Source organism: Otolemur garnettii, unplaced genomic scaffold (genome assembly GCF_000181295.1).
Source record: "Otolemur garnettii isolate 467f Iridium unplaced genomic scaffold, OtoGar3 scaffold00303, whole genome shotgun sequence".
Taxonomy (NCBI): Eukaryota; Metazoa; Chordata; class Mammalia; order Primates; family Galagidae; genus Otolemur; species Otolemur garnettii.
In genome coordinates, this window is record NW_003852698.1 from 331,561 (window position 1) to 349,525 (window position 17,965).

Sequence of the window (17,965 nt, forward strand, 5' to 3'; positions counted from 1 at the left end):
AAAAAAAAAAAAAGGACAAATTAACTAATAGAAAATTGGGCAAAAGGCAATCAATCACAGGACTATACACACCAATGACAAAAACTAAATCCATAAAGTAGTGGTTGCTGGGGGAAAAGAAAGAATGCAATGGGAGAGAGACACCCAGGGAGCTCCACAGCACATAGTGTGAGTTTCATTGTTTTAAGCAATAGATACACAGGTGTTTGTTTTTTATTATTTTAGCAAGGTGATACATTTTATATACCTTTTGGCTTAAATAAATATTTTACAATTAAAAGTCATTTTTAAAAAATGAGTAGGATTAGGGTGGCACCTGTGGCTCAAGGGAGTAGGGTGCCGGCCCCATATACCAGAGGTGGTGGGTTCAAACCTGGCCCCAGCCAAAAAAAACTGCAAAAAAAAAAGAAAAAAATGGGTAGGATATATTTCTTCCTCCTTATGCTTTTTCTGTTTAGGCTTTTCATTTTATTTGATAACAATTAATATGTAAATGCTTTTTCTAAATAAAGCTATCTTAGTACTGTTTAAGAGGCAATAGATAGAGAGTATAATGTAACTAAATCCCTTAGGGCATAATTAATGAAACTATTATAAGAAAAAAAACAGTAAATAAACAGTATTTTCAAGGATATAACAACCCAATATAATAAACACATAAATTCCCCCCCAAAATTATTTAATTAGTTTAATGCAATTCTAGTTAAAAATCCCTTGAAGATTTGGGGGGGGGGACTTGACAAATTCAATAAGAAACTTACATGGTCGATTTTGAAAAATAAAAGGCAAAGAGGGCTTCCTTCTCAGGTAATAAAAGATATTACAAAGCAATAGTAACTAAAACAGTGTAGTATCAGCACAGAGATAGACCAATGGAATGAAGAGCCTAAAAACAAATCTGTCTCATATGAAAATTGTTAATACAACAGAGAGGCATCATTTAGGTGTTTAAAGGTATTAAGTAGAAAATACATTTATATTACTTAGTAAATAAAATTAGGAAAACTGGCTACGTGAAGAAAACTAAAATTAGAAGACGTTATTATCTCCAAACAGACTAAAGACCTAAATGTGAAAAAAATGTGAAAGTTGTCTAACTCAAAATGGTGTCATTTGTGTTAAAAACACTGACAGATTGAGCACAGTGGCTCACACCTGTAATCTTAGCATTTTGGGAGGCCAAGGTAGGAAGATTGTTTGAGCCTAGAAGTTTTGAGAACAGACTGAGCATCAAAGGGAAACCCCATCTCTGCAAAAAAATAAAAATACGGCCAGACAAGGTGGCTCATGCCTGCAATCCTAGCACTCAAGGAGGCTGAGGCAGGTGGATTGCTTGAGCTCATGAGTTCAAAACCAGCCTGAGCAAAAGCAAGACCCTGTCTCCACAAAAAAATAGAAAAACTGAGGCAAGAGGACTGCTTGAGCCCAAGTTGAAGGTTGCTGTGAGCTATGATACCATAGCACTCCAGCCAGGGCAACAACTTGAGACTCTGCCTCAAATAATAATAATAATAATAATAATGAAGAAAAGAAGAAGAAGGAGGAGGAGGAGGAAGGAAGAAGGAAGAAGAAAAAAGGCCTGGAGGCACACATCTGCAGTGCTGCCCTTAGCTCAGGAGAGTGAGGTTACAGTGAGCCGGGATGATGCCGCTGTACTCCAGCCCAGGCAAGAGTGCAAGACCCTGGCTCGGCGCCTATGGCTCAAGTGGCTAAGGCGCCAGCCACATACACCTAAGGTGGCAGGTTCAAATCCAGCCCAGGCCCACCAAACAACAATAATGGCTGCAATCAAAAAAATAGCCAGGCATTGTGGCGGGCGCCTGTGGTCCCAGCTACTTGGGAGGCTGAGGCAGGAGACTCACTTGAGCCCAGGAGTTGGCGGTTGCTATGAGCTGTGAAGCCATGGCACTCTACCCAGGGGGACAGCTTGAGGCTCTGTCTCAAAAAAAAAAAAAAAAAAAAGAAAAAAGAGTGCAAGACCCTGTCTCAAAAAGCAAAGGAAAACAAAACCCTGAAAGAGCCAGGGAAGGCCATGAAGGGCAAGTTCTCAGGCTTCTCTGCCTGATGATAAAAACTATCACAAAAGACTGTAAAAACCACAACTTTGCATAGAGGTCACTACAACCTTACATAAAATATATTTCTGCAACGGTACCTGCCCATCAACTGCCTGTCCAACCTTGGACACGCTTAGTTACTGATTCCTGCAGCCAGGAATAACTATCCTAAAATAAAACAATTAGGTAATTTTTCTATTACAAACCTTTGTGTCCCTTTACCTCCTTGAACACACACATAGTTTGCTGTGGTATGGGTATTCCCATTGCAATGACCTGTTCCCAAATAAACATTTTCTTTTAAAGCTTCTCTCTGTTATTTAGATTGGCAATTTAAGAAAAGGTAATTAAGAAGAATAATCTTAGAACAGAGAAGAATTCTTAAAATAAGGCTTCAAAATAAAGCACACTCTTTAAAGGGAGAAACTGGTTTGTCTACATTAAAATTAAAGATGTCTCTATAATTAAGGACTCCACTGACAAAGTTAAGAGAGGTAACAGACTGGGAAAAGACGTTTGCAACTTTTATTTATTTAGAGACAGAGTCTCACTATGTTGCCCTTGGTAAAGTGCCATGGCATCACAGCTCACAGCAACCTCAAACTCTTGGGCTTAAGTGATTCTCTTGCCTCAGCCTCCTCAGTAGCTGGGACTACAGGTACCTGCCACAATGCCTGACTATTTTCTTATTATTGTTGTCATTGTTGTTTAGCAGGCCCAGGCCAGGTTTGAACCCAACAGCTCCGGTGCATGTGGCTGGTGCCCTAACCACTGAGCTATGGGCACTGAGCTGACATTTGCTACTTTTACAACTTATAAAAGTTAACATTTAGAATAGACAAGGAAATGCCAATCAACAAAATAGAGACAGAGTGTTGTAGGGGAAAAGCTGGCAATAGTTACAGATAGTCAATACACAAATGGGAAAACCTGAATGGAAAAATAGGTGTAAGAAGAGATACTGGACTTAACTATCAGAAAAATATACAATAAAATAATAATGACATTCCATTTTAAGTTAATCAAATGGGTAAAAATTACAAACCCAGGTAATAGCAAGTGCTAGCAGGATTGTAACTGACAAATCTCATACAAAAGTTAAATTGGTACAATCATTTTGAATAAACTTTCAGTTGAACCAAAAAGTGTAGTCCTACTACTGGCCCACACACAGATGGACAGTAAAAGGATAAGACCAATGTCTTAACACACAGGAGTAGCCCCATTTAGAGAGGGAGTGTCATGTGGACAGCAAACTCTCAAAACAGAGCCCACTGAGCTGTCCAGGTTCTGACAAGCACATCTCCTCACCAGCCCCCTCTGACAGCTTGACTTTCAGCTGTTCCTTCCTTCCCACCCTGTGTGCAGACTGCCCTCTGCGTGTGCCTGTCCCTGGTTGATAGTCCTCTTAGCAATTACTTCTTGGATCCCTGCTGGCCATGTCAGTGGCACCAAAACCTACCTGCTTCATAGCTAAAATGTTGCTATAAAGAGCAATCAATAGATATTTCAAACCACATATTTCTAATTGTTTTTTATTTTAGTGAGTTTGAAAGAGAGGAACTTGATGAGAGAAGAGAGAGAAAGACCATTTAAAAAGTGAATGATGAAAACGAGAAACAAAGAGGAAGAACATGAGATGGACACATAGCATTTGAAAGTGCTGCACGCAGGCAGGGTCTTCACCTGGCACGTTCCCTGCTAACCCTGTGCCAAGAATAATTCCTGGCATATAGTAAGTAGCTCATTAAATATCTGATGAATTAATAAGTGAACAGGAACAGGGGTGGAAGAAACATACCTTCCAATCCATTTTGCGACCTTTCAGAGTACTACAATTCAAACCTGAACATAAAGAAGTTGTCTATGGTGTTTGTGCTAAGCTCCTCCAATTTTGGAAACACCAATACTGCAGTTTCAATTATTTAACTAAATGAAGTCTTTCTCTTTCAGATTTTTCCAGTCTGTCAACTTATCAATTTGACTAAATGTCTTTTTTTTTTTTTTTAGACAGAGTCTCACTCTATCACCCAGGCTAGAGTGCTATGGGGTCATAGCTCATAGCAACCTCAAACTCCTGGGCTTAAATGATTCTCTTGCCTCAGCCTCTCAAGTAGGTAGGACTACAGGTGCCCACCACAAGGCTTGGCTAGTTTTTCTATTTTTAGTAGAGATGAGGTCTTGCTCTTGTTCAGGCTGGTCTGGAACTCCTGAACTCAGGAAATCCTACTGCCTCAGCCTCCCAGAGTGAATTTGACTTCATATTTTGTTTTCATTGTTCTTTATGGATTCCATAAATTTGCATCTTTACATGTGAATCCCTTTCAGATAACCCATAAAGAACCCTATCTGCACCTGTCTCTGCCTGGTTTGGTAACCACTCTGCAAAAAATGTGACTTTTTAATTAACCATACTTTTAAATGTCATAAGTTCTTTTTTTTGTTTGTTTGTTTAGCAGGTACAGTCTGGGTTTGAACCCATCAACCCCAATGCATGGGGCCAGCATTCTAACCTTTGAGCTACAGACATCCAACCTAAATGTCATAAATTCTTAAAATATTCATCCTATTTACCTGAGAATACGGAATGAGAGTTTCAAACTGTTGGTGAAGTTCCAGTAGCTGAATCAATTCTGCATTTTTTTTGGCCTTTTCTCTAACTAAATCAATATAATTTTCAGGATTTTCTGCAAATGAATATGCAGCATCTTTTGTATTGAAAGTGTAATACTTTTCTTTATATTTCAAAATTCCAATTGCTGGATTTCCTGAAAATTAAGACAAAGAATTGAATTAGATATTAAATATCTTAATCACTTATGAAATATTAAGTGGTTCTATATTTGCAATATGCCAATAAAACCAGTCCTTATACACTCCCATTGTTAACATGTCACTTATGATTTATTTTGCTAAAATGTTATAATAAGCAATTTTAAGTCATATATTTATTAAGTGATATTTCATGTGAAATTAATATTATTTAAAGTGTATATTATGTAAAAATACTTTCCACTTTCTAGATATACGAAGTTTAAAAATCTCTTATGAAAAGCCCACTTAGTCATATGGCAGACTTTTGAAATCTACTTAACCTAGCTGCTATAAGGATTGTTTTAAAAATAATTCTTTCTTTCTTTTTTTTTTTTTTTGCAGTTTTTGTCCGGGGCTGGGTTTGAACCTGCCACCTCCGGCATATGGGGCCAATGCCCTACTCCTTTGAGCCACAGGTGCCGCCCTTAAAAATAATTCTTTTTTTTTTTTTATTTCTCATAGCATAACTGTGTACATTAATGAAATCATGGGGTACAGTGTGCTGTTTTCATATACATTTTGAAATACTCTCATCAAACTGGTTAACATAACCTTCATGTCATTTTCTTAGTTATTGAGTTAAAACGTTCATACTCTGCTTTTAGAAAGATTCACTTGTACCCTTGTAAGATAAACCATAGAGGTGACCCCACCAATCACCCTCCTTCCCCCCATCCAACACCCTCACCTCCCCCTCCCACCCCCTTCCCATATTCTAAGGCTATAATTAGGTTATGACATTCCTATAAAAACTATGAATTAGTTTCAAAGTAGGGCTGTGTACATTGGATACTTTTTCTTCCATTCTTGAGATACTTTGCTAAGAAGAACATTTTCCAATTCCATCCATATAAACATGAAGGAGGTAAAGTCTCCATCCTTCTTTGGGGCTGCATAGTATTCTATGGTGTACATTTACCACAATTTATTGATCCATTTGTGGGTTGATGGGCATTTGGGCTTCTTCCATGACCTAGTAATTACAAATTGGGCTGCAATAAACATTCTGATACAAATATCTTTGTTGTAATTCGATTTTTGGTCTTCTGGATATATACTAATAAAGGAATTGCAGGATCAAATGGCAGGTCTATTTTTAGTTCTCTCAATGTTCTACAGATGTCTTTCCAAAAGGAACGAATTAATTTGCATTCCCACCAGCAGTGTAGAAGTGTTCCCTTTTCTCCGTATTCACGCCAACATCTCTGGTTTTGAGATTTTGTGATATGTGCTAATCTTACTGGGGTTAGGTGGTACCTCAAAGTAGTTTTGATTTACATTTCTCTGATGATTAAGGATGGAGAGCATTTTTTCATAAATCTGTAGGCTGTGCGCCTGTCTTCTTTAGAGAAATTTCTATTCAAGTCCCTTGCCCACCCTGAGATGGGATCACTTGTTTTTTTCTTGCTAATACGTTTGAGTTCTCTGTCGATTCTGGTTATTAAACCTTTGTCAGAGACATAACCAGCAAATATCTTCTCCCATTCTGAGGGCTGTCTACCCACTTTATTTACTGTGTTCTTGGCTGTGCAGAAACTTTTAAGTTTGATCAGGTCCCAAAAGTAGATTTTTGACATTGCTTCAATTGCCTGAGGGGCCCTCCTCATAAAATTTTCGCCCAAGCTGATTTCTTCAAGTGTTTTCCCTACACTTTCTTCTAGTATTTTCATAGTTTCATGTCTTAAGTTTAAGTCTTTAATCCAGTGAGAGTCTATCTTAGTTAATGGTGAAAGGTGTGGGTCTAGTTTCAGTCTTCTGCAGGTCGCCATCCAGTTAGCCCAGCACCATTTGTTAAATAGGAAATCTTTTCCTCACACAATATTTTTAATTGGCTTGTCAAAGATCAGATAATGTTAGGTAGCTGGATTCATCTCTTGGCTTTCCATTCTGTTCCATACATCTACCTCTCTGTTTTTGTACCAATACCATGCTGTTAAAAATAATTCTTTAAGAACTACAAAAATGAGATATCTTTTCTAAAATGCAAACTGAATAATCAGAAAACAATTTCTAGTGTACAAAGATACTAGATAGACTATAATTTATTAAATATGCAGTCTGTATTAATTATACAGGAACAGCAATACTGTCTTATTGATTCATTCCACAAATATTGATGGGCCCTGTTCTTGGCAGTAAAGATACTGCAAGAAAACAAAGTCCTTACTCTCAACAAATCACAAGTATATCACAAGGCTCAGAGTGACCAGAGCCACAGGGGAAAGATCAGATTAAACACACAGTGAAGACTTGGTGCCTGTTGCTCAGTAGTTAGGGCAACAGTCATGTACACCGAGGCTGGTGGGTTCAAACCAGGCCCAGGCCAGCTAAAACAACAATGACAGCTGCAAGAAGAAAAAAAAATAGCTGGGTGTTGTGGCGGGTGCCTGTAGTCCCAGCTACTTGGGAGGCTGAGGCAAGAGAGTCACTTAAGCCCAAGAGTTTGAGGTTGCTGTGAGCTGTGATGCCACAGCACTCTACTGAGGGCGATATAGTGAGACTCTTCTTCAAAAAAAAAAAGAAATTAAAAGAAAATAAACATACAGTGAAAAGAAGGAGGGTGAGACTGACATTTGGAAAAGGCTGAATGAAATGAAGGAGATCTGCTATCTGGAGGCAGAGCTTTCCAACTAGAGGGAATACCACAGGCTATGAGGTAAAAATGGGCTTAGAATGTTCAAGAATAACAAGAAGGCTGGAGCACAGCAAATGAGAGAAAGGGGGCTAGAAAGTAAAGTCAGTGAAGTCATCTGAAAATGATCCTGATGGTTCACCCACAGCCTTTGTCATCAGGGCAGTCCTAGAGAATTCCTCCAACGTAACATGGGCAGCTACTGCCCAGAAATAACAGTAAGCAGAAACAAAGTTGTGAGAACTAGCTTATTCAGAGAGGGTCTGTGACTGTAACCCCACTACCCTTCTACTTCTCCCTCTTCTTTAAGCCATAGGAGGTGGAAGCTGGAAGAATCTCCACAAACCTATTCATTTTCCTGAGGGGAAACTAAGGGCTGGGAAGGCTTGAGATTTGCTGAAGGTTGCCCATGATACCGATACAAACTGGAACTAGAAACTGGCTCTCCTGGACCCTAGCCTGTAACTCTGCCACCCTCATCGTGCTACCCCTGTTGTCAGCCCACACCCATGTTTCTGTGTGCGTCCCTGGTGGCTCTCTTCCCTTCTTAGACATGTAGTAAGGAAGGAAGGGAAAGAGGGCTGAGAAAATGAAATCAAAGGAGCAGAGCAGAGCTGCCTACAGACTGCTGCTCTCTACTTCCCACAGCTCTCACCTCCTCAGTGTCAGTAACTCTCGCTGGGCTTCAATTCCCCATGGCAATCCTTTTGTTATTCCCATTATGAAAAATGTAATACCATAAAAAACGAGTCAATTTGTGTGTTCTCTCTAGTCCAGCAGTTCTCAACCTGTGGGTCATGACCCCTTTGTAACAATGAAAATACATCCTACATATCAGATATTTACATTATGATTCATAACAGTAGCAAAATTACAGTTATGAAGTAGCAACAAAAATAATTTTATGGTTGGGGGTCACCACAACATGAGGAACTCTATTAAAGGATCACGACATTAGGCAGCATTAGGAAGGTTGAGAATCACTGCTATAGCCTATATGCACACTATCTTAATAATTTTTTTATTTTTTGCAGTTTTTGGCCAGAGCTGGGTTTGAACCCGCCACCTCTGGCATATGGGGCCAGCACCCTACTCCTTTGAGCCACAGGTGCTGCCCTCTTAATAATTCTTTATAATGAAAAAAGTAATTCCAAAAACATACCAAAATAAAGTAACCAACAAGAAAAAAGGCTAGTGGTGTAAAGTAAATAAGAAGCAATCTTGTCAAATTTTTTTCATTCTAACCCTAGCAGGCTTCTTTTTATTCTCAATTTGCACAACACTTTTTGGATAATAATTTCTTTTATCTCAATGTCTGACTTGTTTTTACTTTGGAAAACCTGTAATAAATAATATCAACCCTGTAGAGAAATTTTACCAGGTAAAATATTGCCCATGTCCATAGAAAGATCTGACTTACAGAGAAATCCTTAGCTATGGTAATGAAATGTTATTACAAAGTGACAAAGAATATTTTCAAATAAACTTATCAGTCAAGTAAGTCTTGGTCTTTCAATAATCACTTTTTTTTTTTTTGAGACAGAGTTTCACCCTGTCACCTGGGTAGAGTGCTACAGCATCATAGCTCGCAGCAACTGCAAACTCTTGGGCCCAAGCAATCCTCCTGTATCAGCCTCCCATGTAGCTGGGACCACAGGCACCCGCCATAATCCCCAGCTTGTTTTTCTATTTTTAGTCCAGACAGGGTTTCACTCCTGGTCAAGCTGGTTTGGAATCCCTGAGCTCAAACAGTCCATTCACTTTGGCCTACCAGAGTGCTAGGATTATAGGCAATAGTCACTGTGCCCAGCCTCAGTAATCATTTTGAAAGATGATGTATTTTTAGTAATGCTGTGTAACATTTCTGAAACCTTTCACTGCACTGGAGTCATCCCCTTTCTGTGGTACTGCGGCCTGCCTATTTCATAATACACACATTCTATTACTCACTGCTTATAACTCCTTGTTTATGTCAGCTAGTCACCCTGTGAGCACCCCAAAAGCAAGTCAGGGCAAGGGCAGATCACCCCTGTGGCTCCTCTTCTAGCTCACCAGTTGCTTCCACAAAGTTTGGAAAAGTAAATATGTGACAACACTCTATATAAATGAGAATTGGGGAAGGAAGAACAGTATTTTTCCAGTGATACCTGGAAGGAGAAGACCATCTGTTGCAGCAAATGTGTAAGCACAAAATCCCCGATACTGAATTAACAACTTATCGAAATTTGCTGTTGTTTCTGGGAAAAGCCACTCTAGTTTTCTGAAATCCAATGGATGTACTCTATCTTCTAAAATGAAAGAGGAGAACAAGAAAAGCTTTTACTCAGTGAGAAGGTTACATGTCTCAACTAAATCAGTAGTAGCTCATTATACACATTAACTTTCTGAAGCTTGATGCGTACACAACCAGCATTATGGGGAGGAGCATTCAAGCAAAGAAATACAAATGACCTCAATGACTGGTCCAAGGTCACACTGGTTTCCGGTGCAAACCTGGAGGCAGAACTCTGCTCCAGAATGAAGAGCACAGAGGAGAGGCCACTTAAGGAAAGTGTGTTTTGTGGCCAGAAGGGAAGCTGAGCAAGGCCCTTCCATGGCGCTTCCTGCCACCACAGAGCAGATGACACAGGGACAAGCAGAGGAGACTGGCTTCTATGTGACCAAGATAGAGCAAATCAACCTCATTCAAGGTGATGTAGCTTTTAATAATATGCCAGATGGAAAAATACGTACATGCTAGGACTACTGCTTCTTGGAACAATAGAGGATGTTCTCAGCAAAGAGTCAAAGAAATCACTCTTGATTTTGATAACAAGGTGTACAATTTTTGTTTCTTATATTTTTAAAAATCATTCTTAGTGTTGTCAATTCACATTTGATAAACAGATTAAATACATTTTTTACACAAATAACACCTTGATTTATAAAACATTGTTCCCTATGGTTCTTAACTTTCAAAATCCCAACTACCCATCTATGCCTGGTTCTAAGCCCAAAAAGCAGACACTACAAATGACCCTGTGGCTACAGCTAAAAGTAAATGCATAATTTAGAGAAAATAAACCTTCCTGTTTTTTCTCTGATGCCTGAAAGCCTCCAACAATGAGATTTGCAGGTGTAAATTAAATTTTTTTTTTACTGTTTTTTTTTAACATTAGTGACTACATTTTGATTCTAACAACTTCCACAGCTTCTATAAATGCCAATTTGTATCATCATCATCATCATCACTCTCTTGGCATGGTATTTATTTTGCTGCTTCAAGTATGGCATATTATTATTGGTATTATTTTTCCTGGTACTTAACATAGTGTTTATTTGATAAAATTTCATTGGCCCAATGAATAAACTTACAGTTACTTTTTACTAATATTTGCATTAACTGATTTCTAGAAATAAGGTAACTTAGAATGAGTATTGTTGAATTTAGAGTTTATTATAGACCAGTGTATTTCAGCGGAATACTTTCCTGTTACTGAAATAACTTACTTACTCAGAAGTTTCATGTATCTCTTTATAAACTCAGATCTGCTGTTTCAACTACATGGCTACAACTCAAACTACAAACACACTTATGGGCATCCTAGGAAAACATACCAGAAAGAAAATGTATGAAAATATCTTTCTGATGTTTGCAAAGAATGGCTTTGAGCCCAGACAAATGTGAATCACTGTGGAAGCAATTTCTAAAATCTAAAAGAATATTATATTATTTAGAGGATGCAAAAATGAATATAAATATGTACATATGGTATATAGCATCATTGCTTTACTGGCTCACAGATATTACAGAATTTACTTTTGATATGGTCCTGTCTATCAAAAGTGGTATTATGTTTTATTATTTTAATTAAAAGAAGACTTATAACACTTTTTGGTGTTATATGTATACATGACAGGGACCCCTCCCCTGCCGAGGGGACTCTCCATGAGCAGCGAAACACAGGGTCCGTCACCCCACAGGACAGTGCTACAAAGGACAAGTAAGTCCTAGATATTCCTAGGAATACCCTTCTCTGGATCCCCATCCTGCCTGGGCAAATAAGTTCTTTTAGAAGAATGTTGGTTTTCTAATTTCACTGGAGCAATATCTTGATAAAAAGTATCCTAGGGAATATCAAAATAGTACTTGCAATACAAATCTAAGAAGCTGCAAGTAAACTGTCTTGCTGATACAGTTGAGCTTAATATCCACTGCTGAAACTACTTCAACTTTAATTTCACTACTATTTTTCACATATTGTTTTAATGAAATGAAGTGACTAGTAAAATCTTCAACTAAACAGATGTTTTTGAGCTGAGTCCCTGATTCAGTTTTTTTTTTTTTTTAGAGACAGAGTCTTACTCTGTCGCCCTCAGTAGAGTGTCATGGAGTCACAGCTCACAGCAACCTCCAGCTCTTGGGCTTAGGTGATTCTCTTGCCTCAGCCTCCCAAGGAGCTGGGACTACAGGCCACCACAACACCGGCTACTTTTTTGTTGCAGTTTGGCCAGGACTGGGTTCGAACCTGCCACCCTCGGCATATGGGGCGAGTGCCCCACTCACTGAGCCATAGGCGCTGCCCCCTGATTCAGTTTTTATACATTCTAATAGTTTAAGAAATCACTGCTTTGGCAAGTGACATTGTCATAACAAAAAATGTATAAAAAATCACTGAAAATTCATAGAGTATATCATTTCATTGTATGAAAAAACTCTTTCATACAATAAACATAAATATGTTCAAGTTCAGGCTTTCATTTGGCATTTTTCATGAACTTTAACTTGTCTTTAGCTAAGATAGAAAAGGCCAAAAAGGTTAAAAGTTTATTGATAAAGACATTCTTTCTATAAGAATCAATGCATCTTTTAAAGGACCTAAAATAAACTCAATCTTACAGAGATGAAATTATTACAGGGATAAAATTTATTTTACAATTTAATTTATTGATTTATAGATTCTCAATTTGGATCTGAGATAGATATATAACAAACAACATTCTGAAGAAATAGAGCCTTATTTGCAACAAATATAGTAAGGATTAATATTCTTTTCTATAACAAATCAATAGTAAAAATCACTAGGCCAGGAATAGAAGCACATATGGACAAAAAAAATCACTGTTTTCCAAGACATTAATAGTAACATTATGCATGATTGTTGCTGGAGAGTAAGTTTTTCAGTTTACATAGTTTCTGTTTTCCAGATTTCCTATAATGAACATTAGTACTTTACAATAAAGAAAGATGTTTAATGCTTCATTTGAAAGATATAACATGAAAATTTTAAAACAAGACAGTGACTTATTGTAGAGGTAATTTTAAAAAGATAAAATAATGGATGCTTTTCATTACCCATGTTTTCTTTAATTCTACACATATCAGTTTTCACAGTCTCCCCATTGAGAAGGTCTTGTACTAATTTTTCAGGGAAGAGTAGTTCATGAGAGCCCAGGAATGGTTCAAGGTGAGTGGCTAAACTGCTGAGGACACTAATCAGAATGGTTTCATCCTGAAGGCTGGTCCACAGATTGGAAAGTGAAATGAAGATAGGCTGAGGAAGAGGAAAAAAATAGTATAAAATTTAACTGTGTAACAAAACTGTAAATCATTGTACTCTTAAAAATAAATTTAAATAGTCATTTGTAAAGAAATCAATTCTTCTTTATGTCTTATGAAATTACACAATAGACTCTAGATAGAAATTTGACTCAAATTATGAGAAAATTATTTCAAATTGTTTCATTTTTTATATGATTATTATATACAAAGTTATTTTATTTTACCTTTTATTTTTTTGAGGCAGTCTCACTCTGGAGCCTTGGGTAAAGTGCTCTGGCATCACAGCTCACAGCAACCTCAAACTCTTGGGGCACAGTGATCCTCTTGCCTCGGCCTCTCAAGTAGCTAGGACTACAGGTATCCACTATAACACTAGGACAGTTTTTTCTATTTTTAGTAGAGGTAGGATCTCACTCTTGCTTAGGTTGATCTCAAACTCCTGAGCTCAAGCAATCCACTTGCCTCAGACTCCCAGATTACAAGTATGAGCTGCCACACCTGGCTAGTTAATTTATTTTAAAAGCCAAACACATGTGGTCACCTAAGAAATATTTACAAACACATCATCTCAAAAACCAAGGGCAGGGCTGGGCAAGGTGGCTCATGCCTATAATCCTAGCACTCTGGGAGGCCAAAGCGGGTGAACTACTTGAGCTCATGGGTTTCAGACCAGCCCGAGCAAGAGCAAGACCCTGCCTCTAAAAATAGCCAGGTATTGTGGCAGGCACCTGTAGTCCAGCTACTTGGGACGCTGAGGCAAGAGAATCACTAGAGCCCAAGAGTTTGAGGTTGCTGTGAGCTGTGATACCACAGCATTCTACCAAGGATGACATAGTAAGACTCTGTCTCAAAAAAAAAAAAAAAATACCCAAGGGAAAATATCTTTAAAAGAAAAAAAAAACTAAATATGATTCATTATAATTAGATTTACTGGCCCAATCACGATTATCTGGAAAGCATAGAGATATATCTTAGGGCATGTCTTGTGAGCTACAAGTTAAAGATTTTAAGTAATTGAGATAAAATCCCTGGCTAAAGTATAGTAGTGTCATTACAGGTCACTGCAACCTCCAACTCCTGGGGCTTAAGCAATCCTCCTGCCTCATCCTTTCAAGTAACTGGACTACATGTGTGTACCACCATCCCCAGCTAATATTTTTCTATTTTTAGAGGAAACAGAGTTCACTCTTGCTAAGGCTGGTCTCAAATTCCACACCTCAAGCGATCCTCCTATCTTGGCCTATCAGAGTGCTAGGGTTATAGGCGTGAGCCACCACACCTGGCCAAATAAAATATTTCTTATTCATATTAAAGGCCATTGACTTATAAAAAACAAAACATAAATCAGGCCCCAAATGTAAGTTAAACAAGTTAGCCTTTTGTTTCTTGGTTTTTATTTTTTTATTTTTTTTTGTCCTGGATCCTTCAGAACTCTTATTAGATGTTTTGGAAAAAGTTGGGAGTTTTTCATAGTAGTGAAGGAACTTTTTTTTTTTTTTGTCCTGGATCCTTCAGAACTCTGTTCTGGTTTCTTAGTTTTTAAAACCAAGTATTGGGAGTAAGCGCAGAAGCTATTGGTGCTTTGGATGCTCCACACAACACACAGTGCATTTTGTGCCTCTCAGTACAGATCAGCCTTGCTGGGCTTGTCCACACAATGAAGATAATCAGAAAGTCATAGCAGTGTGAAGAAGAGGAGGTGAGAACAACTCCCGGACTGACCAAAGCCCGGGCCTTGCTGCCTCCCCACATACAGCACCTACGTCCCATCCAAGAGAAAAGCTGTAGGGGAAGCCAGGAGACAAAAGCTGGCTGAGGACAGACCACAAGGAAGACCAGCAAAGTCGACTGCTAAACCTGCTCTCCAAAGCCAGAGCCAAAGCCTAAAGAGGCCCCTGCAGAGAAGGGAGAGAAGGTACCCAAAGGGGAAAAGGGAATAGCTGGTGCTGGCAAGGAGGGGAACAACCCTGCAGAAAGTGGAGGTGCCAAAACAGACCAGGCCCAGAAAGCTGCAGGTGTTGGGGATGGCAGTGAAGTGTGAGCACCTGTGATAACTGTGACATCTGCTGACTGTACAGGTTGAAATACTATTTTTTTAATCAAGTTTAAAAAAATTTTTTTTTTTTTTTTTTTGCAGTTTTTGGCCGGGGCCAGGTTTGAACCCACCACCTCCAGTATATGGGGTCAGTGCCCTACTCCTTTGAGCCACAGGCACCACCCTTTAAAAAAATTTTTTTTAATTTCATTTTGCTTTTTTTTTTAGCAATGTTGTTAGCATATAGAACACCTCATTGTTTGGGGGGGGAGTCACATGTCACTAATAGAATGTCTCCAAAGCTAGATTGATATAAGGGAAAATGTCTTTTCCCTCTAGTTTTGAGAAACTTCTCTCTTGACACCTAAGAGGAGGGATTCCCTGATGTTGACACACAGCCACATTGGCACAAACGCCTTGTGGTATGGAAAAATTAATTTTCTTTTATGTCCTATTCTCCCTCTGCGTTAGCATAGTCTTAACTCCCTTAAATCCAGTCACCTCTTGGGACCTGATCCCCAATAACTGGTTACCAGTACGTCAAGGAATCTGGACTTTTCCAATAACAATCACTGAGATGGCAATGGTTCCATTTGTAGACTGTTGGATCTTTGGATAAATTCTGCCATTTTCCTTTCATTTCCTGAAAGTCAGGGTCAGCTTGTGAAAAGCTGTTAAACAATATGCTAAATGTGAAATGTGAACCCTCACTCTAAACTTCACTGTTCAGAGCACAAATGAGGACTTCATTGGGTTTTATAGTGGCTTTCTGATTTTTGGTAGACCATTGAAGAAGGGAATTTGAAGGTTGTACACTGTTAACCATAAAATACCATGATTGTTTATGAAAAGTGTCTTTAATAAAGCTGGATATAGTTTGACTTGGGAAAAAAAAAAAGGAAAGTCAGTATTAGTACAGGCCTGATAAATAAAGTGATTATTATGTGTCTTTTCACAAAGGTCATAAGTTACATCATCTCTGTGCTGGAGGCAATTTCCAAATAGCTATTATGAACACATTTGCAATACAGTACTATGGATTATTTCAATTGCCACAGCCAATACCAAGTTATCATACAATAAATTTGCATTTCCATTAGTAGCAATTACTTATGTAGAGTAATTCTCTCATCCAACTTACAGCACACTGTGACTAAAAAATAACCACAAAGAACAAGATCAACTTGTATAAAACTGTAATATTTTTAGTAATTAAATATAATTATAATGACTTCTGATCCAATTTTACAGGACTCAAGAGCAGCAGTTCTCAAACTGTGGGTTTCGACACCTTTAGGGGTCGAACAACCCTTTCACAGGGGTCGACTAAGACCATCGGAAAACGCATATTTTCAATGGTCTTAGGAACTGAGACACCGCTCCTCTATCTGAAAATAATTTTATGGTTGGGGGTCACCACAACATGAGGACCTGTATTAAAGGGTCTCAGCATTAGGAAAGTTGAGAACCACTGCTCAAGAAGAAATTCACCCTTAACAAGGTGAAAATTAATGACAAATACTTACAAAGACCTGTGATGTGGGGACAGCTGTCTTGGATTTTATAGTCATTTTTAATTGCTCCAGTAGGGCTCGTACCTGATTTATCATCAGTTCCACTTCTTGGGTACAAGAAATTATTTCTGACTGTGAAGACAACATGAGTTGCATAAATATTTTCAATAATTTCAGTATAAAAATCATGTTTTAAAGCCATCCTTCCTCCCCGTGCTCCCTAAAGATGAGCTCAGTGACAGAGGGGATGTTCTTCGTGGTCCCCCCAGCTCTAATGACAGTGTGGTGCTCCAAAAATACTGCTGGGATGAATGAATCTTTTGAAATGCAATGGATACAGTTTTGTCAAATGTATGCAGGTATTCTTAGATATTAAAGCTCATTACATTCCTGAGAAATAAACTCTTAAGGATCCACTTTGTACAGCTGTATAATTGTTACTTTCCCATTCCTCAGTGATAAAATAAGGTGTTCCTCTGAAAACTATTTTAATAACAAGATTTAATAAAATCACATTGAGCCCCTACTGTAATGGGATGGCAGATGAGGAAGAAGACCCCACCAGTTATGTACATATGTATGGCTTGGGCATGTATTGTATGTATGGCTTGATATGTATGGCTTGGGCATGTATGTATGTATGGCTTTGTATGTATGTATATATATATATGTATGGCTTGGTACGTATGTATGTATATATGTATGGTGTGGGCATGGATGTATGTATATATGTATGGTGTGGGCATGTATGTATGTATATATGTATGGTGTGGGCATGTATGTATGTATATATGTATGGTGTGGGCATGTATGTATGTATATATGGCTTGGGCATAACCAGAGCCCTACACTGAGGCCCTGGGTGTTTCTGAAGCATTTATCAGAGAGCTCATCTTGGAGGACAAGATCATGTGCAAGTTGAGGATACTGTGCTATTGATTCCAAAGGCCCCAAGGAATTTTATTAGGGTTAAAGATTTGTTTACTATGAATGCAGAATTGAAATGAACTAGAAAAGCATGAGAACCAAACTGTGAGTCTTGACACCTGTACTTTCTGAAGTTTCATTATCTTCTGGGAAACTATATACAGTTTTTCTTTCTTTCTTTCTTTTTAATTTTGCTTTCATTTTATTTTTTTTTATGGAGACAGAGTCTCACTTTGTGACTCTCAGTAGAGCACTGTGGAATCATAGCTCACAGCAACCTCCACCAAACCCTAGGTCCTTGGGTTTAAGTGATTCTCTAGCCTCAGCCTCCCAAGTACTGGGATTACAGGTGCCTGCCAGAATGCCCAGCAATTTTTGGTAGAAGACGGGGTCTCACTCTGGCTCATGCTGGTCTTGAAACTCTGAGATAAGGGTAATCCACCC

General features: G+C 38.4%; 1 protein-coding gene across 1 annotated transcript in view; it reads right to left on the reverse strand.

Moving 5' to 3' along the window:
* CFAP206 (cilia and flagella associated protein 206) overlaps nt 1-17,965 on the reverse strand; it is a 49,735-nt gene that overhangs the window by 12,905 nt on the left and 18,865 nt on the right. Inside the window, exons 7-10 of the mRNA XM_003803430.3 lie at nt 16,607-16,726; nt 12,839-13,037; nt 9,651-9,791; nt 4,632-4,825 (exon numbers count right to left, since the gene is read on the reverse strand). Coding sequence (XP_003803478.1) covers nt 4,632-4,825; nt 9,651-9,791; nt 12,839-13,037; nt 16,607-16,726 — 654 coding nt within the window. The remainder of the gene's footprint in view (nt 1-4,631; nt 4,826-9,650; nt 9,792-12,838; nt 13,038-16,606; nt 16,727-17,965) is intronic.